This window comes from Nuphar pumila, chromosome 1, assembly GCF_984573655.1.
Source record: "Nuphar pumila chromosome 1, dmNupPumi1.hap1.1, whole genome shotgun sequence".
Taxonomy (NCBI): Eukaryota; Viridiplantae; Streptophyta; class Magnoliopsida; order Nymphaeales; family Nymphaeaceae; genus Nuphar; species Nuphar pumila.
This window is the reverse complement of record NC_143249.1, coordinates 12,242,907-12,268,115: the sequence shown is the minus strand read 5'-3', so window position 1 is coordinate 12,268,115 and position 25,209 is coordinate 12,242,907. Positions and strand designations below refer to the sequence as shown.

General features: G+C 37.0%; 2 protein-coding genes across 2 annotated transcripts; both read left to right on the top strand.

The window, feature by feature from the left end:
• Positions 1–685: 685 nt before the first annotated feature.
• On the top strand, positions 686–10,005 carry LOC149847991 (ADP-ribosylation factor-like protein 8a). Its single transcript, XM_090010039.1, has 6 exons — positions 686–939; positions 1,562–1,643; positions 1,767–1,799; positions 2,023–2,144; positions 8,461–8,622; positions 9,512–10,005. The coding sequence occupies exons 1-6, from the start codon at positions 902–904 to the stop codon at positions 9,627–9,629; spliced, it is 555 nt and encodes a 184-aa protein (XP_089866165.1). The 5' UTR covers positions 686–901; the 3' UTR covers positions 9,630–10,005.
• Positions 10,006–11,293: 1,288 nt separating this feature from the next.
• On the top strand, positions 11,294–16,714 carry LOC149847990 (surfeit locus protein 1-like). Its single transcript, XM_090010030.1, has 6 exons — positions 11,294–11,478; positions 11,659–11,756; positions 12,176–12,429; positions 15,477–15,651; positions 15,759–16,045; positions 16,254–16,714. The coding sequence occupies exons 1-6, from the start codon at positions 11,322–11,324 to the stop codon at positions 16,321–16,323; spliced, it is 1,041 nt and encodes a 346-aa protein (XP_089866156.1). The 5' UTR covers positions 11,294–11,321; the 3' UTR covers positions 16,324–16,714.
• The last annotated feature ends 8,495 nt before the right edge of the window (positions 16,715–25,209 follow it).

The window sequence follows — 25,209 nt, the reverse complement described above, 5'->3', positions numbered from 1 at the left end:
AACAAGTCCTGCTCACTTCCAAAACTTGCACGGGAAAGAACCAAACCAGATCCTGGATAGAAACTCCATATTTGCAGGACCAGACCCACACCCTGAATTGGATCCTACCCAGAATCAAGAAGAACCAATAAACCAATTAGACCTACATTGATAGGTCTGCAAATCAGTCCAAGTTCTGATCTACTTCGGGCCATATTTTTGGACCTAGCAAACATTTGCTCAAATCCGGGTCAGATTCGAAACAAATATGGTATAAACTACCGCGAACCAGGTCAGAATAGGGTGATACAAATGTAATCGGTTCTGGGCCAGAGTTTATCCTTTCATAGTTTAATAGGTTTTACCCATTTCAATGTATCCAGCACTACATCATAACTGGATCAGGGGTTCCACTGTGTTAACCGGATCGGTATCCAGATCCTCACAGGACCTACTATAGTACGATCTAGACCCGGGTCCAGTATTGGGCCAATCATGATCCACCACATATCCGACCCGTTTTCAGGGTCCGTGTTCTGCAGGGTACGGAATCTACGGATAGAGCCATTGGACCGGACAAGACCTAAGATAAGATTCTGACTCTCTCTCTCTAAAATCTAATCACTGACGACTCGGATTGGCCGAGACACCCGGCGCTAATTTTTTTTGAAATTTTAAAAATAAGTTTTTTTTTTTCATTAAAGAAAGAAGGAGAAAAGGAGGAGACTGAGAAAAAAGGAGGGGAGGGAGAGCGTGGGGTTTGATTCCTAAAAAAATATTATATATATATATATATATATAATTAAAAAAAGGGGAGGTAAATATCCCGCTCAGAATCAGATCTACGAACCCTAATTCCTCCCTTCCCCCGCTCTCCCGGTTTTCCGGCGCCCGGTTTCTGGTTTTCCGGTGGGTTTCAGCCATGGGCCTCTGGGAAGCGTTCCTCAACTGGCTCCGAAGGTGCTCTCTCTCTCTCTCATCTTTTCCTTCATTTTTTTAACAATTTCCTTTTTTCCCCGTTAGTCTCGGTTGTGGTTAGGATCTCTCTTAGGGGTTATTTTAAATCTTTCTTTTTGAAGTTTTTTGGGTGTTCATGGTTGATTAATCAACGTGAATTATAAAAAAATTCTCTTGAGCTGATGTTTTGTATCTTATTTTTTAGTGTTTGTATAAATTTGTTGTTTTTGTTTCTAAATTTGCACGATACTCGATCGGTTTCATTGTAGCTAATTGAGTTCGTGAGAATTGAGGGTTACCAATGCCTCGGTTGATTCAGAGTATAAGGAAAATTGCTTTTTTTGTGTTTTTCTTTGTGCTGGAACACGGGTTTTCAGTTTTTCCCATCAGTTTGATTTACGTTGTTCTTTTCTACAAGCGTATGTTGGGGAAAATTTTGTTTTTTTTTATTGTATGGGTGATGGGTCGTAGTTAATTTTTTGTTTCTGAGAGAGAGGTTTGAGGACTCCCTTACGGATTGGCGGTTTTATTCGATCTTTTTCTGACGGGAGGAGGTGTGCGAGTTTGTGACGGTCTTCAATTGCGTGAAGTACTTCTTCTGATTGCTGTTGTTTGGTGGGTGCAGCCTATTCTTCAAGCAAGAAATGGAGCTGTCCCTTATAGGACTGCAGAATGCAGGAAAGACCTCGCTTGTGAATGTCATTGCGGTACACATTCCTGCCTATTGAATTCGGTTTTTCTCTACTTAGATGTTTTTCGAGATTTTTTGCTGTATTCTGTTTTTTCAGTAACTGAATATGGCATTGATTGACTTGGTTCTTTTTTGTTAGACTGGTGGATACAGCGAAGACATGATTCCCACTGTAGGTGATTTTTGTATTTGACAAAGTACATTAGTTGTTTTGCAGTGTTTCTATAGTTGTTTCCGTTGACATGTAAAGGTGTTGTAGCCATTCATGATTGCTGTGTAAAGGTTCTACAACCATTAGTAAATGGCTATCGTTCTTTTCATATATGGTAATCTGGTTTGGTTCATGCTATTAGATTCTGTTTGAACCCAGAGGTTGTTATCCCTTTAACTTGCAGGTTGGATTCAACATGCGGAAGGTAACTAAAGGAAATGTCACTATTAAATTGTGGGACCTTGGAGGTCAGCCGAGGTTCCGTAGCATGTGGGAGCGGTATTGTCGTGCTGTGTCTGCAATTGTGTATGTTCCGCATTGCGTCTATTTTTATTTACTTTTTATCACAGTGTGTTCAGTATTTGTGCTCTTCAAATAACTCTCCTTTTTGTTCATGTTATGTTAGGACAAGAAATAAACAAATTTCCAAATATATTGATTTATATGTATAGGGCTAGTTTAAGTGCACCCTTAAAATGTCATTTGGGTGTCATAAATGTGGGTTGACATCTGTTTTGTACCTTTAGCTCATCTAGAGTGATTGTGCTGTCTTACAATCATATGAGACTGCAAAGTTTTCAGCCATTTGGGCCTCAATTGTACGTGGGTTGCAATTAAGAAAAAGATAATTTCATCTCATGAAAGATTTCACAGGCATTGACTGGAAGTTGCATTTTGTTTCTTGACCTGGCATCATCATGTGTTAAATACATGCAGTGTATTTGTGAAGAAAAAATGATATAGCCTATCTTGAATAATGGTAAGTACATAGCATAACAAAGGGCATCCAAAGGCAAACCTCCAGAGCCACTTCCTGTATGATGATGACTTAACTGAAAAGGAGTAGAAGCTTCCACATTAGTTAAACTGTATGAACCTAACGTGCTTCTATAGTTGGCAAACATAACAGAAAAGGAACCAGTATGGACATTGAAAATGACTGATCATTCCCTGCATAATTCATTTAATGGAGTCAACAGCTATACTGTATCTCCGGACACTTCACTTAGCATGTGTATGTTGTGTTGACATGACACAATACTCAGACACTTCATGGACACAATCAAACTAGTTTCAAACATAGTCAACATTGTGTCATTAACTTTATTTATTTCCTTTTATGATCTTACTTATTTTGTATTCATCTGTGTTCTTTTTCTTTTAAAAATTGTCAACAATTACATCACATTTCAATTTCAACCTAGCTTCATTGTTTGATGTGCCTAACTACAGTGATTTAAGATTGCATTTTTATATACATACATATATCTATGTGTATGTAGCAGTTGTGTCCCCGTATCCTAATTTTTGAAAATTATCGTATTGTATCAAGAGTATCCACATCATATCTTGTTCCCGCATCCTTATCCATGTGACATAGCCTATTGCATCGTTCAGTGGTTTGAGATGATGATGGCTCATCTTCATCTTCTAAACCAGGGATCGCCTCTGACATTTTCTCTTCGCAAATATTGCACATACTCTTGCCTTTCTTTTATCATCTTCTATAAGACTAGTAAGAAGCTCAACACGAATATTAGTAGGAATGCAATGTGTACATAATTTTAGGATGGAGTTGTTATACCCTACAACATGATATTTAAATCTATACAATCCTCCATGCATTACAAAACTACAAAAGTTAAACTTCATTGTTCCTTTCAAACATATATTCAAGTCAACTGGTATACAATATTTCATTGCAGGATCCTTTGTTCTAAGACCTCCACCCTCCATCGACTTCTTAAAGCACGGATTACTAAATCTAATCGCTAAAAAGATGTAAAACAATGTTCAATTGCATACTTAGGGACCAATTTTGAGTTCTAAGGGCAAAAAAATGGGATTAAGGGTAAAAACAATTAAAAGTAAAGTAATATATTTTAAAAACATAAAAAAAGAAAGGAACTTACCCTCCTTCAACTTCAATCGTACACAAATAAAACAAAGAACACAATTTTTTACCTTATCTCACTTCCTTGAGTGAAAATTGGGTAAAAATGTACCTTTGTTTGCGCAGATATCGGCCCCCAAATTGCACTCACGACTCCTAGGGTGTGTGAATACCCCTCTAATGGTCTCTACACAAATGAGGGAGTCTGCTCTCAAGAGGTATTTAAAACCCAAAAAGAAAAAATTATGATTCGGCCTTTTTTTAAAGAGCACCGAAGGTGCATCGTACGGTACACTATGTATAGTATGATACAGTACAGTACATGGCTGTGTCGTATGATACAAATACAATATCATATCATTATTTTTCATAGTAACGGCACGTATCGTACGGTACTTACATCCTATGCCTTTGGTATATCAATTACAAACTTAGTTTTCTACTTAGATGCTTTCGGTAATTGTTTGCTTGTTTAACTACATTCATAGGCATGATAACTAGTACACCAAAGGTGTGTTTTTGAGCTGAATTTATGATGAGGATGCAATTTAAACAAGAAATATTACCATCAATAGATAAGCACCTCTTCCCTATTTATAGAGATCAGGATGTAGATTTCTGTTTTTTGTTAATGTTTCCCCATGAACCTGATCGCTATGGGCTTCTAGTTGTTGGAACTGGATGTAGGCTCAGTTATCAATTTCTATTCAAGTCTCTACAATGTTCTGTTGTGGCCTACACATAGTGACAAAAGTTTAAAATGGCAATTTATCAGCTGAATTTCTCGTGAGATTTTCAAATTTTTTATTTTTGTCGGGTTTTTATTTGCAAAAACTTGGTAAAAATTAAAACAGCAAATAAAAATAAATTTAATTATAAGAGGTATTTACAAAATTAATATTTCATGTGCAAAAAATGTATAAAATCTATTTCCACATAATATGCATATGTTCAATTAGGGATGTAAACTATATGGGTTTGGTATAAGCTTTCAGATTTGATCAAATAATTGGGTTGGATCCAGTTATAACACATAAAATCCAAACAGATTCAGATATGAATTCGGATTTTTTTGATCTCCAATCCAATTTTTGCAGCTGTTCAGCGTTAAACCTAGTGCATGGGTTTCAAGCGGAGCCCATAAAGAATAGTCAGCCATGCTTTTGAGAATTGTCGTGAAAGGGGGGTGGGCCATCTTTCTAAAACATGACACCATTAAAAGGGCAGCCAATCCAGACACTTTTTATAAATTGTAAAGGAAAAATAGGAAACTGTGTAGTTATGGAAGTGCATGTGGTGCATTCATTTTGAAAACTGTGATGGTTAAAAATATTTAATGATTTTAAAACACAAAAAGTTGCCAACTTGCCATTATGTGTACCAAATATTGACCCGATATCTTGCTTCCTTTTCAAAATATTGCAATATTATCACGTTTTTAAGTAAAAAACTATAGTATCCTGATATTTTGTAAAAGATGCGAGATTTAGAAGTTCTAAATGGCTGACCTTATTTTCGCTTTTTTATTAAAAAAAAAGACACCAATATTTGTCACACTGGGCTTATAGACCCTGTGATTTCTTTTTTGTAAAAATAGGTTTTTTTATCCTATTCTTTCACCATTTTCCTTATCTTCAGCCTTTCGAATTTTTTCTTGATGACAACTTTTTCGTTTTTTTTATAACTCCTCCTTACCCATCTTTTTCCTTTTTCAACCTTTCCTAAACAGTCTTTCCCCCTTTCCTTTCTTTTCTTTTCTTGAGAGTTACATGCTGTTCTTGCTAATCTACTGATATTTTGAATAGTTCTTTTTACTTAATAAGTTAATATTATATTTTTTTTGCATTTTTTCTTTTACTTATTTCCTTGGCAACCTTTTTCATTTCCTACCTTTTCTTCTGGCCATTGTTTTTTGGACTTTGTTTTTGCCACACTCTTTCCTCTCCCTAAAGTGTGAGATCACCTCACCCTATTTATCTCCTCTTCCACTGAATTTGAATGTATAGTACCTAAATTGAAAAATACTTCATGTTAAATACATTCCAAATTCTAGGCCTATCCTTTGATGGTCAGATCTATTCAAAGCAGAAGAAAAGTGGGTTATCATGCACTGCATTTATTTCATGATATGTTAACTCGCATATTGTGGCATTTTATAACCACAAAATTTCTATGGAATTTTCTTTCTGGATATCTAGTTTTGATAATTCATTTTGCATGTTCTTTACCCAACTCTTTGTCTACCTCAATGCAAATTGATATTTTACTTTTATCATGCAATGAAATATTGGTCTTGCATAAATACATGTTAAATAGGTTTTCATAAGTCCTTCTAGAGTTTAGTGTATGCAGGTGACAAGTAGTCACTGGGTGGAAAAGAGTTGAAAACCCATCCTTCACCGCCCCCCCCCCCCCCCCCCCAAAAAAAAATAGATAGGGTGCAATTTCTGGCTTCAAGAAAGCCCTATTACAGGAAGCATCTGAAATGATCCTGTAAAGTTACTCCATCACACTAGCTTCTCACTTCCATCATTAAGTTGCCAGCTTGAAATCCAATTCATGAAGGTTCCCCAATCACTAAATTTGTTGTTTGTAAATTTCCTTTCAAAGAGGTCATTCCAGTTCCTATTGCCAGGACAGCACTCCCAATCTTATGTTTTGGTTCCAAACATTTTCTGCCAATGGAGTATGCCCACGCCAATGGTCTTACCAAAAGAGAAGAGTTTTGCTTCATCTTGATTTGGCATTGTACTTATTTAAAATCTTTCAAAATAGAAAACCACATTTGCAATAAACCTGATCCAACCCTCCATCAAGATCTCCGAACTCCGTGGCCACTTTTTGATGTCATCATTTTTTTAAAAAGACTAGGCTAATATGCCATCTTCATGGAACATTGACTGCCACCACATGTAAGACTCTGTTCAACTCCATGCAACCGAACAACTCTCAAATCATTGTTCCTTTTTCATAAGAACATCCAAAGTACCTTTTTTGTCTTTTTCAAAATCTTAAACACAGACACAAGAGGTGAAGGGATTCTTTACAGCACATTTTTGACCAAGGTGATCGGACCAGCCAGCGGTAGGTATCTTGTGGTCCTATTGTATCTTCCTAGGAACCATATCTTTTTTAAAGGAAATTGTCAAGATTTGAACCAGCAATCCCATCTTCAATCACTGATCGGTGAAAATCTCTCAAGCGACCTTTTGAAAATGAATGTTTCCAGCTATTCATAAGAGGTCACAGTCTACAACCAAAAGATTTCAGCTGTCCTAATCTCTAGTCCCAATTTTAAAATCTAATTCAATATTTAGATTAAGACCCATGGCCATCGTAAAGGATTTTAGTATCAGTCAAGCATGACACATGCTATGTAGGAGGTCACAGTCTACAACCAAAAGATTTCAGCTGTCCTAATCTCTAGTCCCAATTTTAAAATCTAATTCAATATTTAGATTAAGACCCATGGCCATCGTAAAGGATTTTATTATCAGTCAAGCATGACACATGCTATGTGGTAGATATTAGATCTTTAAATCAAGGCCCAATTCAGTATGTTTATTATTATTTTCTTTTCTGAAAAAAAAGAACCTTGTGGACCTTGAGATGAAGATGGGACAAGATGTTACATTGGATGGATGGGTGTGCAGTCACTTGTTTTTGTGCATGCACATGCTTATGAAGTGTCAATGTGGACCGAATGCAGACTGTCATTTTTTGTTGTTGTGTTAGTTTTCTATTTTTGGCGACCACATTTTTGGATTAAAAAACCAAATCTTGGTGTTTCCAACTGCACAAAAGAGGTCGTTTGTTGGGTATTAATTAAAAGATATTTGTAACATTGGAAAAGGCATCTCTAAAAGCTTAACACTTAATTTGTGGCACCACACTATTGGATCACCTAATCTCAGACTTCATGGTGTCCAGAAATGTGCACAAAACACTTTCAGGTCATGACTGGAGGATAGAACTGTTTGACTGTCATCAAGCTATGTCTAAGAACTGAAAAACTCAAGGGATATTCTCTAGACTACTACTATTAGATTGGTGAGTCACTAGAGTTCCAAACCTAATAGAAAAGGCTCGTCTGATTTCTCATCTTGATAAGAATCACCTCATTAGCTTTCAGTTTGTACAAAATGAAACCAGATTGGGTATCTTAAAAATGGAATGAATGTGAAACTTCAGTGATGTGGCTTTTTCACATGATCCATTGATCTATTGGTTTCATTATGAAGTAAAGACAACCTTCATGTGTATCTTTTGTATTCAAATTGGGCAATCTTACAATGATTTTGGAAGGCATTATCATTTGTTTGGACGGTGTAAAATGGTTGATAACATTGTCCAAGCTCTGAAAAGATCTCTACCTCTAGAAAGATTAAGTTGATGCTTTTCCCATTGTAACTAACCACCCTGAACCTGGGGCATAAAAAGAAAAAAAAATAAAAGAAAGGAGAAGGCTTTTTCTTTTGTATTTTTGACTGGATTGTGTGAAGCTATGTCACATGGACACTTCACTTACCTCATATATTCCATTTCAGCACGTCATAACTAACACCAGATACAATACTAGAAATACCACGACACTTCATGGACAGTCAACACTTTGTCCTTAACTTTATCTATTTCTTCAGGATAACTATTCCAGATCCCTGGTCATATTGTCAGATTTTTCTTATGGAACACATGGAACTTTGGGCTCTAATTTTCTCCTTTATGCAGATATGTGGTTGATGCAGCTGACCGTGATAACTTGACTACTTCAAAAAATGAACTCCATGATCTATTGAGCAAGCCTTCATTGAGTGGGATTCCGTTACTTGTGCTTGGTAACAAAATTGACAAGTCAGAAGCACTTTCAAAGCAGGGGTTGACAGATACAATGTAAGCACTAAGCAGCTATTGCTCATCTTTGTTGTTTTCCGTAGCAACTTAAGGGTGGCTCTGTTTTAGAAAACTATACATCTTTGGATTTCACAGGAGTCATTGACACCGAAAATGGCAAAACAGAGAATAATTAGAGAAAATTCATTCCTTGCTTGAATGGTTCCTTAGAAATCTTTCAAGGCTTCTCTTTTTGTCCATATTTCCTTAGATGTGATGCATACAGAGGGGTTACTGATGATTGATAGCAAAATTCTTGATCCTCTGGAATCTCTGAAGAGTTTTGACCTTTTGCTTCTCATGCATCTCTTGATTACAGATGGTGGAAAACCAAGACATAAGATTGGTCTGTGATGCCACTTACGTAACTTTTCCCTTGCACAACAATAAATCCTATGTTGAAGAGAACCCCATATAGACATTTTGCTTTAAATTACGGGCTCATCTATCATAATTTAAAAAAGCAGGCATTCATGTCCTATGGTGAATTAATATAATATCCAGCAATGCGTACATGAATGATCTGGGGGAGGGGTAAATCTGTTGCATATGGTCATGCTTCTTGCTGAAATGACACATCTTGGCTAGTTGAACCTCTGCCAAGTAAATCTTACTTTCCATGCATTGTCCTGAGCCTTCCAGAACTGGTAATGGGTGGTAGTGGTACCATGGTGATGTTGGTGATATTCTAGCATCATGTTTTATGAATCAATCATTGGGGCCACTGGTATGGTATAGACTTGTTAAGGGGGACCCTAGATGGCTCCACAATAATCTCTGAAGTGTTTCATGGCTTTGCTATTTTACCAGTAGAATCATTCTGTTTATTCAATTAGTAAGTCTATAGTTTCTTCCTTCTGTTTTACAACAAATGTGGTCTGTGATACAGGGGACTGAAGTCTATTACAGATAGAGAAGTCTGCTGCTTCATGATCTCATGCAAGAACTCGACCAACATTGACTCTGTTATAGATTGGCTTGTGAAGCATTCAAAGTCAAAGAACTGAAAATGGAGTTTCATGCGTCCATGGGATCGGCGGCTGTGTGTGTGCCTTTAGGCAATTGCTTTCTTCATATATTGTGTGAATTCTTGGCTAACCAGGCTTCTGAATGTCTGACCTGTCTCCTGCTTGCATCAAGCAAGATTTTCATTTCTTTCCTGTTGGAGGATCTTTGGGCCGTTGTGATTTATAGGTAATATGTATTTTGAAGTTGATCTCTCTATTGGGGCTGTGGACATGGTTTGGTTTGTCAAATTTGTTACTTTTTTAGTTAAATTGTGAATAACAATTATGGGCCAATGTTTTGTGAAGAAACCGGGGCATATCACCAGTGTCTTTTATCTGTTTATGTTTTCATATTTAATTTTCTCGGTTATTGTTTGTGTGTGTGTGTGTGTGTGTGTGTGTGTGTGTGATGAGAGAGAGAGAGAGATTACGTTCTACTTTTAATACTTAATTACCTTCTGTTTTCCCCTTAAGTATTGTTCTCTTGAATCTTGTCCCCATCGTTTAAGGGTACATAGCTTGAAATCGGCCCAGGATCTTACACAACAGTCACTTTCGAGTCCAACTTCGAATATAGGCTAAATTTCTCGGCAATCACAGGCTGCACTTGGACCTGAAGCTACTTGCTTGGCTACAAACCTTATTGAGTTGGTCCAAGTAAAACTAGCCAACCAGCTCCTGTCTACATTAGGACTGTCAATGGTTCCGATACGTGTAGTGTATCCAACCCCACCTGAAGTCAAATCCTAAATATTATGAACGCAGAAGGGTAATAGGTATAAAAAATTAGACGTTTCATTACTTTTTTTAAATTGATATCGTTGCCATGCTATGTGGCAATGTCATTAAAAATTTGTTTGTTCTTCTTTATATAGTTTTAAAGAAAAAAGCAAAATCTTACATGGCATATTGTAAATTTTCAAAACTCTTGAGTTACCATATACAACTCTCTCTCTCCTTTTTTTCCTAATTGTCATGTAAAACTGATTCACTTATAAAAATATTTGTTTCTTTCTCTCACATAAAATATCTCTATAAATCACTCTCTTTTCTCATTGGCAAAAAAAAAAACTTGTGCATAAGGTTGGCCAGCCCCATGCATAACGTTCTCAACAAAATGTGTTTGAAATGCATACATTCTTCTATGTGTTTGTTAATCTTATTTATCATAAAAAATTAACATAATTTAGGCCCATCCATATGGATGGGCCATTATACTTTATAATTTAAATATATATTAAGCTATATAAAAGGGTATTTATTTTCTTTAGTTATTTAATTTTATTTTTCAAAAAAAGTTATAACGTGTTTTAAACACACATATATATATATATATATTTATGTTTTTATTTATTTATTTGTTATAAAAAAGTTAATATAAACATGATTTATCTAGGCCAAGCCATATGGGAGGGCCGTTAAATATCTAGTTTATTGTTATGGGCATAAAAGCATTGACGCCAAGATTATTGGGGACGTGTTCGGTAATTCGGGATGGTTCATGTGGACCATAATCGTCCGGTGCCCAACCCGTTGAGACCTAAGTTGTCTTGGACCAGCATTATCATCAATTAAAATCGAATCCGAATCGTACCGGTTCTTTTACCCGGATCCACAAGCAAAATCCAACAACAAAAGATCGCAAGAAGAGTCAATGAACCCTTGGAAGGGTGAAGATTCGACTCTTCGGCGATGGCATCACTCGCCAAACTGATTCAGCGCCACCCTGCCTTAGATCTGCATCGAAAGATCAAGGACCCAACATCAAAATGTGTCTTTCTGCTTGCCCAGATATCAACTTCTGCTCAGAATCTATCACCACCAACACCACCACCTCCCCAAGCTCAGGGTATGGAGTCTTACCCATTGTTGCTTAGCAATCTTTTTGGTCACCCACCTTGGTTTTCTTGCTCTTCCGCTCTTTTTCTAGTGATTGGTATTGTTGGTATTGAGTTTTAGTACCTGAGGATTGGAAGATTTTTCCCTTCTTATTCTTCTTTCATTTTTTGGTTTGTTGGGATCGATCCAGATAACAAAAAATGGAGATGGTCAAGTCTGTTTCTTTTCATTCCTGGGGCAATCACGTTTGGGCTAGGAACATGGCAGCTCTTTAGGCGCCAAGAGAAGGTTAAGTCATACTCGCCTTCATTTTTCTTAGACGTGTATTGCAATTTTGTGTAACTATTATTTTATATGCTGAAATTTATCATTTTTTTCAAGTTTATTAAACTTGAGCTGCTGTTATTTTGATGATGGTGATGTGTGTTTCTTTTAAGATTGATTTAATACCTCTTAATGTGGCTTTTAAATTTTAATTAATATAGCTTCACAGAGAAAAAAAAGTTAGATTGTCTAGTTGATTACCTTGTATTTTTCATATGTGATTTTTTATGCGTTTAGTTTTTGGTTCTCAGATGGTCAACATCTTCAGTTTATATGCGCCTACTTTTTACATGAAGTTGATTGATCATGTTTGTAACGAGATGTAGTTATGATGTATATGTAATAGTTATAGAATATTTTGTCTTTCTCTTTGTTTGCAACAGATTGTAGAACTGGAGTATAGAAAGAAGAGATTAGAGATGGAACCAATTAGCTTGAATATCATCTCTTCTCAACTACCCGGGCCTATTGGTGATGAGGACCTAGGTTCTTTGGAGTTCAGGAGGGTCTCATGTGAAGGAGTTTATGATGAGAGTAAATCAATTTTTGTTGGTCCTCGATCTAGAAACATTTCTGGTCTAATAGAGAATGGCTACTATGTTTTAACGCCATTGTTGCTGACTAAGGAATCTGGGAGGTACCTACTTTCATCCTTTCTTATGGATGTCAAGAAATCACTTGATCTTTGTTTATGTTAGCTTTAGTGAGTTGATTCTATATATTCCATGGGTTGGCTGTCTGTGATCAAGGCACGGACAATTAGACATGCATTATGCGCTTGAATTTGTTTCCATGATGACAATGTCAATATCCTAAGCTGGCAAAACTGTTTATGTAATTGATTTATCTTATTTTTAAGAAATATATGCCTTGAGTCTTGTACCATAAGCTTTCTATACTAATTCTGTTCTCTCCCTATGATAACGTATCCTCCACTTTTTTTCACTGTCGATTTTGAAAAGCAGCTTCTCAAATGCACCTATCTCCATCTATCTATCTATCTATCTATTTATTTATCATACACACATACATAATATATATAGGGCCACTAGAATATGTTAACTGGAAATACATGAACTGGAGTGTGAACTAGGCATTTCCGACACTTTTTTTGCAAATCAAACCCTGCAGCTATCTCCATTTGCTAGGAATCGACTGTTGGATCATATATTTTTGTTGAAAAAAATGTGATTTTTGGATGCTTGAATATTTACAAAAATTCTGAGCTGTTGATTTTCAAGCTTTAAAAGATCCTTCTTACGGATCATGATCGGATGATCCAAGAATCTGTTTCTCTAAAACCAATCATCCGTAAGGTGAAATTTAAGATTTTTTTAAAAAAAAAAAACCATGAAAATCTCAATTCATACTCCAGTTCACACATTTCCAATTCTCCACAATTGTAACAAATAAGTTTCTTCTTCCTATCTTCTTTTTCTTCATAAGTTCGAGTTTTTTCGAAATTGTTATTTTTGTAGAAGTGTGGAGGCTTATATGTATGGGAATTAACACCCGGTCTTCAAACGGCTAGAATATTATCCTTGGACTCCTTTGATTTGGTTTGAGATTTTAATCTCGTTTCTTCTATGCAAACTTGAGCCAAAACTTCATGAATAGGTGGAAATTCTTTTTGCTTTCTATGGAGGATGTTACTCCTCATTCATTCAAATTCAGGTCGTAGACCCCTCATAAATTGAAAAAAATGTTCATTCACAATTTATTTATTTCTTTGTTGAGCATCTTTTGGGGTTTCTCAAATAGGTTCCATTTTTGTCATTTGATCCCACAACTTTTTGAGTCACATAGTACTTTCTTACATTTTTTTCACCCTTGCTTGCAACTGTGAATTTTGTTTTGCGACTCCCATCTATACGCGGCATCACTTTGAGTATAGGTTTATTTAATAAAGAGCCAAGCTTCATCGGCTCTTTCAGATTCTAATATGGTCTCACATGTGTCCTCACTCATGCTTCCCATAAATAAAAAAATGACCTTTGCATATCCAATCTCACATTCTTTCATGACTTTCTTATAATTTAAGAGTCTTTTTTCTCTCTTCTCCTTTAAGAACCTCTTCTTTAGTAGTCTCATCCTTTTCGCTAAGAGTCTTTGTGAGAATAGGTTGTGGTTCCATTGAAGAACTACCAACATATTCCCACAAGCCTTTTCTGATTAGGATTCTTTTGATGGCGGTGACTCATAAGTTATAGTTATTTTCATCAAACTTAATAGAGATCACCGTCACCACTTCCTTGTCGGCTATTTAAGAGAGAAGAGAAACAAAAAACAAAGACGAACTCTTCTACTCTTTAAAAATCAGTCACACGAGCATCAATCTTCAAGTGAGGCTATGGGTATGCTTCCCGAGGCTCTATCCGATCTTCTCGATCTCCCACGAGTCTCTTAGGTACCTCAAAACTGTCAAAAGAGCACCAAAGCATTGATACCATGTAATGAAATACAAAGGTGTCACTTATGGACATACACAATCACAATGACCACTAATGAGTCAATTACACAATCACGAATCCATACAAATCACCCACTTAAGGGCATACAACAAACATAAAATAGGATTCGTATTCACCAAAAGCTTTTAACAAAAAGCCTTACATGATATGGGGTTTAAACCCTTTTGTATATACAAGGGAACCAAGAGAAAGTTGTTGGGGTCTCCCCAACGGCTAGAAAATATAGCCGTTGGGGATATTCCAATGGCTCTATGGTCAAAAGACCATTAAGCCCAACCCTAATTTAGGATTTGCAAAAATACAAATAAAAAGAAATATAAAAACAAGAAAAATGTACAATGTGTACAATGACCACAATACCCTTGTATTTACAAATGACTAAAATACCCCTATATACATTAACATTACTAACTGGAGGCCAGTCAATGTGCAGTCAATGATGGTTTTTTTTTCCTTTGTATTATTCAAAAAAAAAAACTTGGAGGAGGCTGATTTCTATTACCATTTCAACAAAGGGGCTGTATTTAACTCTTGCCACATCCTTACTCCAAGGCCACCTTTCTCCATGGGTCACTTCTCCAATCATCAATTGGCAAACGATAATTTTAACCTCCATCTGATCCTTTCCAGAGAAAGGTTCTGAAGTTTTGCATCGGCCACTAACTAGTCTTCTTGAGCAATAATGCCAAAATAGTTATAAATGTTTTTTTTTTTTTATCTTGGAGCTTGCAATTGATTATTACAAGCTAATAGCTTCTTTTCATAAAATGCAAATTGTTTGTGGCATGAGAATCACTGCTTTGATGTGCTAGTTTTGGATTTTAAAAAGGATGTACAGAACAAATTGTGAATTCGTATTTTGTGATAACTTTTCTGGTGGAAGTTCTGGACCACGCATCATACCATAGCATATAACTGTGATTACATGGCTAGTACTAGAGTCTGTTCTGTTCTGCTGCTTTCCTAGTTCTTGCTCCCAGGTCATTTAAGTTGGACATGTTTGTATTTGTCAAAGCAAAGAGTACTCATTACCAAAGTTACGATTCCCAGATCCTTTAGCTGATGTTTTGACATCCCAAATCTATTGATGAGTTAACAGTCTTTTTTTAACATCCATCAATACTGTCAGCTTCTGAATATCCAAAATTTGCAATGTTATGCCGTTTCACTTGGCTATCGGTTTTCACTTTTTAGTAAGAAAGTACCTTGCCAGTGTGCAGTTATCTGTTCTGGTTAATAGAGGATGGGTTCCACGTAGTTGGCGAAACAAGTTCTTGGAAGATTCTGCTGAAGTTATACAGTCCCCAAATGTAACAACAGTAGATGAGGTAGAAAATAAACATGGTCCATGGTGGAAGTTTTGGCGTAAGCAGCCTCCAGTTGCCAAGGTGCTTGTGAGTCATCAGAATCTACTGTGACCTACCTGCTCATACTTCAAGATCATCAAAGAACTGTGTCATATTCCTGAAAAGTCAAACTGGCTCTTTCCTTGCAGGATCATGAAGAACACAATACCCCACAAGTGAAAGTTGTTGCAGTAGTCCGTGGGAGTGAAAAGCCAAGCATATTTGTGCCAGCTAATGACCCCAGCACAGGACAGTGGTTTTACGTGGATGTTCCTGGGATAGTGCATGCTCTTGGGCTTCCAGAAAGTGCAATTTATGTAGAAGATGTCAATGAAAATGTCAGTGCAACTAAACCATATCCAGTCCCAAAAGATGTCAATTCTTTAATCTCTCACTCAGTCATGCCTAGGGATCATCTAAACTATGCCTTCACTTGGTATGTTTCTTTTTCGCCAGATTCTTGTCTTTTCCTCGGACTTCTTTTTAGGTGATATCATACCTTTAGATTTATTTTATTTCAATTTTGTACGCATGCAAGGCTTTTGTGAAGGATTAAAAAAATTAACTGATATCCCTTTTCTCGATTTCAAAATATTTAGTGCAACCCTAAACTAGAAAAAGTTGGCCTCATTTTCGCGTTGCAGGTACTCCTTATCAGCAGCAGTGGTTTTCATGGCAGTTAAAAGAACATTGCCCAAGAAAAACCAGAGATAGCAACTTGCAAATGTAAGATTGTTCTCTATTCATCGACAGCCATGAGAGTTGTGTATGTTTCTGCTCGTGGAGTATGCTAGCAAACTCAAATTTTAACCTCTAGACAAACAAAAGAAGGCTATTGATGGCTCGTTTAGTTCTGCTACAAGGCCAGATATTGGAGATCTATTTGGTGTCCCCTTCACTGACCCTTGGTAAAATAAATTCCAACTTCAGATCTAGTCAGTGGGCCTTCTTTCCACTTTATGGGTTGGTACGGTTTCAAGTTTGCAGGTTAAGTGTGTTGATGCCACTTCAAAGTGGTTATGCATTTCTCATGCAGCAGACTGTTTTAAAAGGATCTCCAGTTTTTTCTTTGAAAGCTACATCCTTTCACAGCATATGGAGCTAAATTATGACTGAAATACAACAACAACAACAACAACTACGCCTTCATCCCAAAACAAATTATGACTGAAATAACATAAATAAAAATAGTAGCAAACTTTTTGTAAAAGCCTAACATGTTTTTGGTTTGGAGGAAGGGAAGAATCCTGATTTAAGTGGAGTATGAGTGGCTACGCCTGGTTTGAAGGAAAATGGTGTGAGGTCAAAGCCGTTGTGCATCAATGGTAAGAACTTGTACACTGAGGAAGAGGGGTTTAGCCCTACTGCCTGGAGTCTTATATGTCAAGATCTGCCTCTGACGCCCGGGTCAGGTTCTCCATTGTTCGCTAAATTGGGGGGGATAAAGAAAAGGCAAAAAGGATGTAGGTTACCATGACCAGATGTGGAAGTATGCTTATTATCATCCTTTTTTGTTTTGTTTTGAAAAGCAATCTGGTTTAGGCAAACCCCTACCAGATATCTCTTAAGCCTCATGTAACAGTGGAATTCGAACCTGGGCCTTCAGCATGGCACAGGACCCCGCTTATTATCATCCTTGGTGCTACCCAAGGTGGATGATTCAAGGAAATTTTCTGGTTACTGCCACATTGAGTCAAGGGTGGTCAACAGCCAGCCAAACTCAAGCCGAGCCCAATATGCTGTGGTCCAACATTTTATTCTTTCAATTTCCTTAACTGATTTCTGGACAGGCCCAGCATGGCCGTTGGGTCAACCTAGCCTATCCCAGTTAGATGGTGTATCAGTTTCAAGCCTGGTCCTTACCAGGGCAGGGCTGAATTTGGCCCAAACCCAGCTCAGGCTGGGCTTGTCCCTTGGGCCACTGAGCTAACCGACCTGGTTTCCTACCTAGTAGTATGTGATTATACATGCATGTTATGGCCTATGTTGATGTTATTCCACTTTCAAGAACCTAACCGACAAGTCCCATCAGTTGGTTCAACTTGGTTTGAACCATGGCATACTTGGAAGGTCTTGCAACCATGAAACCCACTGGTTCACAGGTGGTCCAGATATTACTCTTGTCTTGGCGTCTAATGAAATATCTCGAGTTCATGACGCTCAACATCCTTATGGTTGTTCCGCTTGTCTGGTAGGAGCAGCTAGTGTGCACGTCACCTTGTGTTGGGACGTTGCAAGTTCAAATCCCAATGGTATCGTTGTATAACTGGTAGGGGTCTGCCTAACCCCAGCTTGCCTTTCAAAAAATTAAAAATATCCTTATGGTGTCTATATCATGAAAACATACGAGTTAATGGTATTGCTTTGAGAAACTTTTGGGGGTTTAAAGAACTTGGTCAGGCCCCATATGATGCGTATGAAATAAATTGGTCACACCCCATATAATGCATAACTATATCCTAATCACTATCCACATCTAAAGAGGAGAGTGCCCAACAAGGACAAAGTGATGGCTGCAGTGTAAAGATGTGCTACCCCTCATGTTAATCATGTTAACCATCACCCTTAACAGTTGCATAGTTTCAAAACACATGGTTCGTACCGGACTTGGTGTTTGCTGCTCAAACATGCATTCCTAGAATGAAACATGATAGCTATCAATAGCATGACTGCATGACTAAGGGGGGAAAGACATGGTGGTTTGAGTTCCCATGATGCATAGTCGTGAGCTCACACTCAAACCTTTTTTCGAGGAAGAGTTGCTGCAATTTGGTCAAAGATATTGAGTTCAAAACCTGTTGCTGCGCATCCCCAAATGAAGTCATAATGACAAGCTAAAAGCAAGCATGGGAAGAGAAAAGTTTGAGTGATTCACCTCAGAGAGAGAGAGAAAAGGTAAAGAGAGAAAGAGAGCAAAAAGTCCTGTCTAGGAGGGGAACTTTTTCGAAAAGATGGGTTAATGATATATATCAAGGTGAGAGGGAGTCCTTTTGAAGTTCAACAGTGAGTCCAGAGGGCCATTTGACAACCACCCTTCTCCTGGCCCCATCAATTCTTGATGCCTGATACTGACATCATGACACACATCAGCCACATACCAACATGGCCATCTCATCTTCCAACAAAAAGATGCACCATGAGATCGTGCTCCACACAACTGTAAAGGAAAAGGGGTTTTGGTGATTGGGCTCATTGATGCATTACTTCATCTTGAGCCAACCAAGTGAGCCATAATTGACTTCACCAAGGCCCTGTTTGGACAATGACCATTGGAGGTCACTAGAGTACTAAGTGTGGAATTCCCACTTCTAAAACTCTTTGCAAGCTAAAACAAAAAAAAAGGTCAAAAAGTGTTGTAAATTTTGAGTGTGAAAATGGAATTGTGGGGATTCAATTCCCAATAGTGAGACAGGCACAAAGCATGTTATGTCAGTCGCTTTATTTAAGGTAGTTTTGGTCTCTCACAATGATACAAGAAGTTTAGATATCTACCTTAAAGGATACAAGTCAGCTACCATTGTTTCTCTTTTAATCGGCTTGCATGACATTTTGAAACATAAATAAAAACACCAAGGAAGCACTTGATGAGCCTTGAATTTGACAAGATATCACAATACTTAAATATTCTCTCTACTAAGAACCCAACACAAAAGATATAATTGAAAAATATGAAGAAATGAGAGAGTTAGAGTAAAAACAAGAAACTAAGATAATTTTGGTGTGGTTTGTTATTCAGATGACCTTTTATAACGGAGCAAAGGCAAACTTGTCAACAATTACTACATTCAAGACCCACCCTTTAAAAGTAACGGTAATGGTTTCAACAGTTAACCCATTCAAATGGTCAACTCTTCCAACAAACTGAACAATTTTGACCCTCTTTGAAACTCTTATAAAGAATCATGAACGGGCATGCCTGTGCAGAGACAGTCATTATGGACATAAACACAGTGGTCAAACTTATTTGCCACAAATCCTAATAATGTAATAGCCTTATGAAACTTTAAGTACCACTGACGTGGTGATTGCTTGAGTCCGCATAGGGATTTTTTCAACCTATATACTTTATTTTCTTTTCCTTTTATTGTATAGCCTTCAGGTTGCTCCATAAAAATGGTTTTCTTAAGCTCACCATTAATAAACGTAGTTTTAACATCCATTTGATGTAGATCTAGGTCGTAGTGAGCTACTATTGCAAGAATTATCCTTATCGAGGCGAACTTTGCAATCGGCGAGTATGTATCAATATAATCCAATCCTTCTTTCTGAGAGTAACCCTTAGCAACTAATCTTGCTTTAAATTTGTCAATGCTACCATCAGATTTGAATTTCTTCTTTAATACCCATTTACAACCAATGGCTTTTCTTTCCTCAGGTAAATCAACTAATTTCCAAACTTAGTTTTTCTCAATGGACTCAATTTTTTCGTCCATGGCTTTTACCCAGTCTGTTGACTCACGTGAGTTTATTGCCTCACCATATGACAAGTTATCTTCCATGTCATCCATGTCTAAAGCATAACACAATTTCTCTGATAGATAGACATAATAGTCATCCAAGTAAAACGGAGGAACTCTAGACCTTTTTTGTCCAACCTGAGACTGTTGCGAAGAAGAAGAAGAATGAGTGATTTCAGCAGGTTCGCCATTACTTATAGGTTCTTGTAAGTCATCTGAATCATATTGTAGATCAAGAGGATCATCCTTATTTATTTATGGAATAACTTCTTCCATGTTTTGATCTTCCAAGAAGATAATATCTCTACTTTCGATTAAACCCTTATCTGAGTAATAGAATCTATAACCTTTGGATCATTTGGGATATCCGATAAAAATACATCTTATAGATCTGGTATCCAGTTTATCCCTTGATCGTTCTATAACTTTTATATGAGCTACAGAATCCCATCTACGAAGGTGGCAGATAGTAGGTTTTCTTTATGTCCAAGATTCATAAGGGGTTGTGACAAATCAATAGCTTTACATGGAACTCTATTTAATACATATGTTGTTGTATGTAAGGCTTCTCCCCAAAATACTTTAGGTAAAGAAGTGTTAGATAACATACATATAACCATATCAAGAAGCATCCTATTAAACCTTTTAGCCACACCATTTTGTTGAGGTGTGCCCGGAGTAGTAGTTTGCGGTCTGATCCTATTGGTTGTGCAATATTCAACAAATTTAATTGAGGTATATTCTCCCCCCCCCCCCCCCCCCCCGATCAGACCGTAAAACTCTAATCCTCCTACCAAGTTGATTTTCAACTTCTTGACGATATTCTTTAAATTTATCTAATGCTTCAGATTTATAAGTTATAAGATAAACATAATTATACCGGCAGAAATCGTCAATAAAGGAGATAAAGTATTGCATTTCTTTATGCTTTGGAGTCCTGAAGGGACCACATATGTCTGTGCGTATGATTTCTAATAATTGAGATGCTCTAGTGACATTTTGGGGAAAAGGTTTTCATGTCATTTTTTCATAAATACAAGGTTCACATCTATAAAATGATGATTCATCAAAGTCTGGTATTAATTGTAGTTCAACAAGTTTTTTCATCTTTTTTAAGTTAATGTGTCCAAGTTGTTGATGCCATACATTTACATCCACATTAAGGTCAATATCAATATAAGCAGAAGTCAAAGCAATTTTATTCATGTTTGAGTCACAAATTTTAAATAATCCTTGGTTCTGATCAAAGACCTCATCAAACAAGACTCGACCATGTTTTTCTATAGTAACTTTTCCTGGTAAAAAGTGAACTTCAAAGCCCTTGGCAACCAAGGTCGGGACAAACACTAGATTACGTCTCATTGACGGTACAAACAGAATATTGGACAATAAAACATTATTTTTGGCGGTTTCAATCTGTTATGTCCCAACATCCATAACATCAGAGTAGGTGTTGTTGCCCATGTACACTCGATGTTCATCAGGTTTGTAATCAATTATGTCCATCATTCCCTCCTTTGTCATAGCAATATGTCGCGACTCGCGTTGCCCCAGAGTCCACCCACCAACCTGAAAGAGCTTGGTCTGCATAAGAGCATTCCGATATCACACAGATAATATCCCGCCTCTCTTTTTGTTGATTGCTCTCATTGTTTCTGCCATTTTGATTATTTATCTGGCTCCTGCAATCTCTCTTGAAGTGTCCAGTTTTTTCACACTTGAAGCACTTCACCTGTGAGGCGTCTGACTGCGGCTTGCGGAATGTTGGACCATTTCTCTTATCAGATTTGCCATTGCTTTTAAAGTATTTCTTCTTGAATTGTGGGCGTCTTGAAGGGTTATAACTTCGAGAAGGTCCATCTTTAGCAAAGTGCAGTTCGCTCTTTCGGTCTTATTGCATGTGTTGTTGCTTAATTTTTAGTTGAGCAGGAGTTCTTCCAAAATTAGATGTTTTGAATTCAACCTAAGAGCAGTTTGTACCATTCTCCAAGAGGATGGTAAACTATGCAGAATTATAGATATCTGCATCCGGTCAAGAATCACATTTCCAACAATTGCCAGGTCTTTGGCCATAACTAGTATTTTGTTGATATGGTCAACAACATTGTCATTCTCTTGCATACAACAGGAATTGTATTGTTCCAAGAGAAGTTGAATGTGTGTTTATGAGGTTGTGTCATATTTCTTGGAGATAACGTCAAACATAGATTTGGCTGTAGGGTAATCCTCAAAAACCCTAATGAGATCGTCATCCATATTTGTTAATATGATAGTTCTAGCCAACATGTTATCTCTTTTGTATTTGGTGTATGAGGTTTTAACCTCGTCAGAAACAATAGCACCAGGGTCACTCATTTTAGTAGTAAGGGCATTTTCGATGCCCTTCAGTGTCAGAACAAGAGGAATCCTCCTCTTCCAAATATGAAAATTTGTACCATTGAGTTTATCAGTTTTAGCTAATTCAGTAGCACAAACTCTACTTGTCATTTTTCTGTTGGTTTTTGAAATATGGCATAACATGAAAGGTTTAAATCCAACAATCAACAAGCAGAATAATAAGACAATATCAGTCATGAATGCATAAAAGAACATGTTCATAATCAAAGAAAAATTCATGATCAATAGCTCGATTTCATGCAATAAAATAAAATGTATGATAATTATGTTCTTGATTGTAATTGAAATTGAGCTAATTTGCACACTTTGACAACTTTTCTGTAATTTCAGAAAAGTCAGAAGAAAGATTTTCAAGAGTAATCCTAAAAAATAGGAACTAAAAAGGAAACAAGGGTTTTCTGCAAAAAAAAAAAAAAAAGCAAAAAGCTAACCCTGTTTAGAAAATGTTCTGAAACTGAGTGCTTTTCTGAGATTACTAACAAAACAAGGACTTCTGTTGTAATTAAGGGATACCGAAGTAATAAATTATAAAGATTATAAGTCTAATGTAATTTTATAGCAGAAGGATATATCTGATAATTAATCTAAAAACATGGGTATTTATGTAAATTACCAGAAAAAGGGATATGACCAACCTTTCTGAAAAAGACCAGGGATAGAAACATAGTTTTCTCTAGAAATCAGTATATAGTCGATCCCTTTTTTTTGAAAAACTGACAGAAGCTTCGCGATGAAGCTTCTATTTTTTTTTTTTTGATTTTTCTGCAGGGGAGAACACTGCCGGACCAATTCGCCGAAAAAGGAAAAGGAAAAGGAAACCAGCGATGGAGTCGGATCTGCCCAGAGGTCGCTGGAGCAGGTGTTTTGGGAGTCGCAACGGCGAGGAAGAAACAAAAAAAATGGTAATCCCCATTTTCTAGTTTTTTTTTTTTTTCGTTTCTCAAAAGGTGAGAAAAACAACAGGCAAATCGCCAAAGGGAGAGAAAAAAAAGCCAAGGTGTTGTTCAGTCCCCGAAACAGCCTTGTCGCTGTTGCAGCGGTGAAAAAAAAAAAGATTCGAACCATTTTCGGTCTTTCACCGGAAAGAGGCAGCAGCGACGGACGGAGGGTAGATCGGTGTTTTATTTTTATTTTTTTATGTTGTGACAGTCGACGATCGCCGTCGGCTAGTTCACCCAAAAAACAAAAAATTTGATGGAACTCGGGCAACGTAGAAGCCCAGGGATCACCGAAGAGTTATTGATGGTGTGGCAACGGAGAAAAAAGTTAATCCCCTTTCCTTTTTTTTTGACAGGAAAAAAAACCCACCGATAGATCTCCGAAAAAGAAAACGTAAGATCGCCAGATGTCAGTGACCTTTTAAACGAAACCAGAGGTCGTCAGTGACTGGCGACCCAGTGAAAATTTTTTTCATTCCCCTTTTGATTTTTTTTTACTTGTTTTGCTTTCTGAGGTAGCCTGATGCCGGCAACCTCTAAAGTTTTTTTTTTGTTGAGGTCGCCTGCTGCAGGCGATCCTTTTATATATATATATATTTAAAAAAATGACCCCGATCTCTTTTGTTTTGATACAGAGGTCGGAGGATCAAACTTTTCTTAAAAAAAAAATATTTATGTATTTGCTGAGGCCGCCGAATGCCGACAACCCTTTTTTTGTTTAAAAAATGGAGTCTCTATGCCCTTGAAACCTGATGTAGATCCCTGATAGGATCTGTGTTTTTGTTTTTTTTTTTGCAAAAAAAACAATGCAAATCTCTCTTGCCTGATATCGAAAAAAAAAACTAATAATAGCTTTGACCTTTTTGTCTTTCGATCTGTTTTTATTTCTCAATGACGTCTGGAGTCGATCGCATGCACACCACCGAACCTGGCGCACCACCAAAGTTGGCCCTGCGAACAAAGGATTTGAGGTTAGTTATTGTAAACAAGCTACTTCAAAGGGGGTTTCTACTCACACATCGCATACACCATTGAGTAATCCCTTCTCCATAAAATAGAGAAGAGTTGCTGAAAGATTTACCTCCTTTTGGGTAGCCGTTTATCCTGACAACAACTTCTTGTTTCATGTGGAGCTTATCTAGAATGAGAGGATCACTCTAGATAAAGCCACACTCTCAATCGTTAGAGAAAGAGTGGGCCCTCCTCTCTTTTTAACGGTTGAAACAACTCCATGAAACATGGCCATGATTACTTATACTTTCAACCAACGGGGGGCTTCACTTATCTAGTTGGAGTAGTACACGTCACCTTGTGTTGGGTCGTTGCAGGTTCAAAACCAAATGATATAATTGTCTGTTGCCGTTAAAAAAAAGGGCATGGATCTTTTAACACATGCAATCTTCAAATTTAAAAGCTGTTGCCGATGCTTAAAGATTGTGCCTCAAACTGATCCAACTTCTCAACTTTATGGTTGATGTACATCCAAAAAAGTAATGGTAGCTATAATTAAATGTTGTAAAATTAATTGTTAAAATTATAGAATTCTAGGGATTCAATTCCCAACAGTGGGACTACTGACATGAGGCACGTTACATCAATTGTTTTCTTTTAAGGCAATTTTTGTCTTTCACAATGCTTAAATATTGTCTCTCTACTATAGATAATAAACAATATTTTCAGCAACCCAATGCAAAAAACCAGTAAGAAATGAGATAGTGGAAACAAAAAACTAAGGTAATAGTGATGTGGTTTGCCCATTTTAATGACAACAGGACTCTGCTTGTATGGTAGAAGCGGTTAGTGCATGT

What these genes read in the sequence shown, in the direction of transcription:
- LOC149847991 (XM_090010039.1), top strand. Translation starts at nt 902, where the DNA reads ATGGGCCTCTGGGAAGCGTTCCTCAACTGGCTCCGAAG. An exon ending in GCGAAGACATGATTCCCACT is followed by an intron (nt 1,800 to 2,022) that starts GTAGGTGATTTT and finishes TTTAACTTGCAG; the next exon opens with GTTGGATTCAACATGCGGAA. An exon ending in CGTGCTGTGTCTGCAATTGT is followed by an intron (nt 2,145 to 8,460) that starts GTATGTTCCGCA and finishes TCCTTTATGCAG; the next exon opens with ATATGTGGTTGATGCAGCTG.
- LOC149847990 (XM_090010030.1), top strand. Translation starts at nt 11,322, where the DNA reads ATGGCATCACTCGCCAAACTGATTCAGCGCCACCCTGCCTTAGATCTG. An exon ending in CTGACTAAGGAATCTGGGAG is followed by an intron (nt 12,430 to 15,476) that starts GTACCTACTTTC and finishes GTACCTTGCCAG; the next exon opens with TGTGCAGTTATCTGTTCTGG. An exon ending in AGCAGCCTCCAGTTGCCAAG is followed by an intron (nt 15,652 to 15,758) that starts GTGCTTGTGAGT and finishes CTTTCCTTGCAG; the next exon opens with GATCATGAAGAACACAATAC.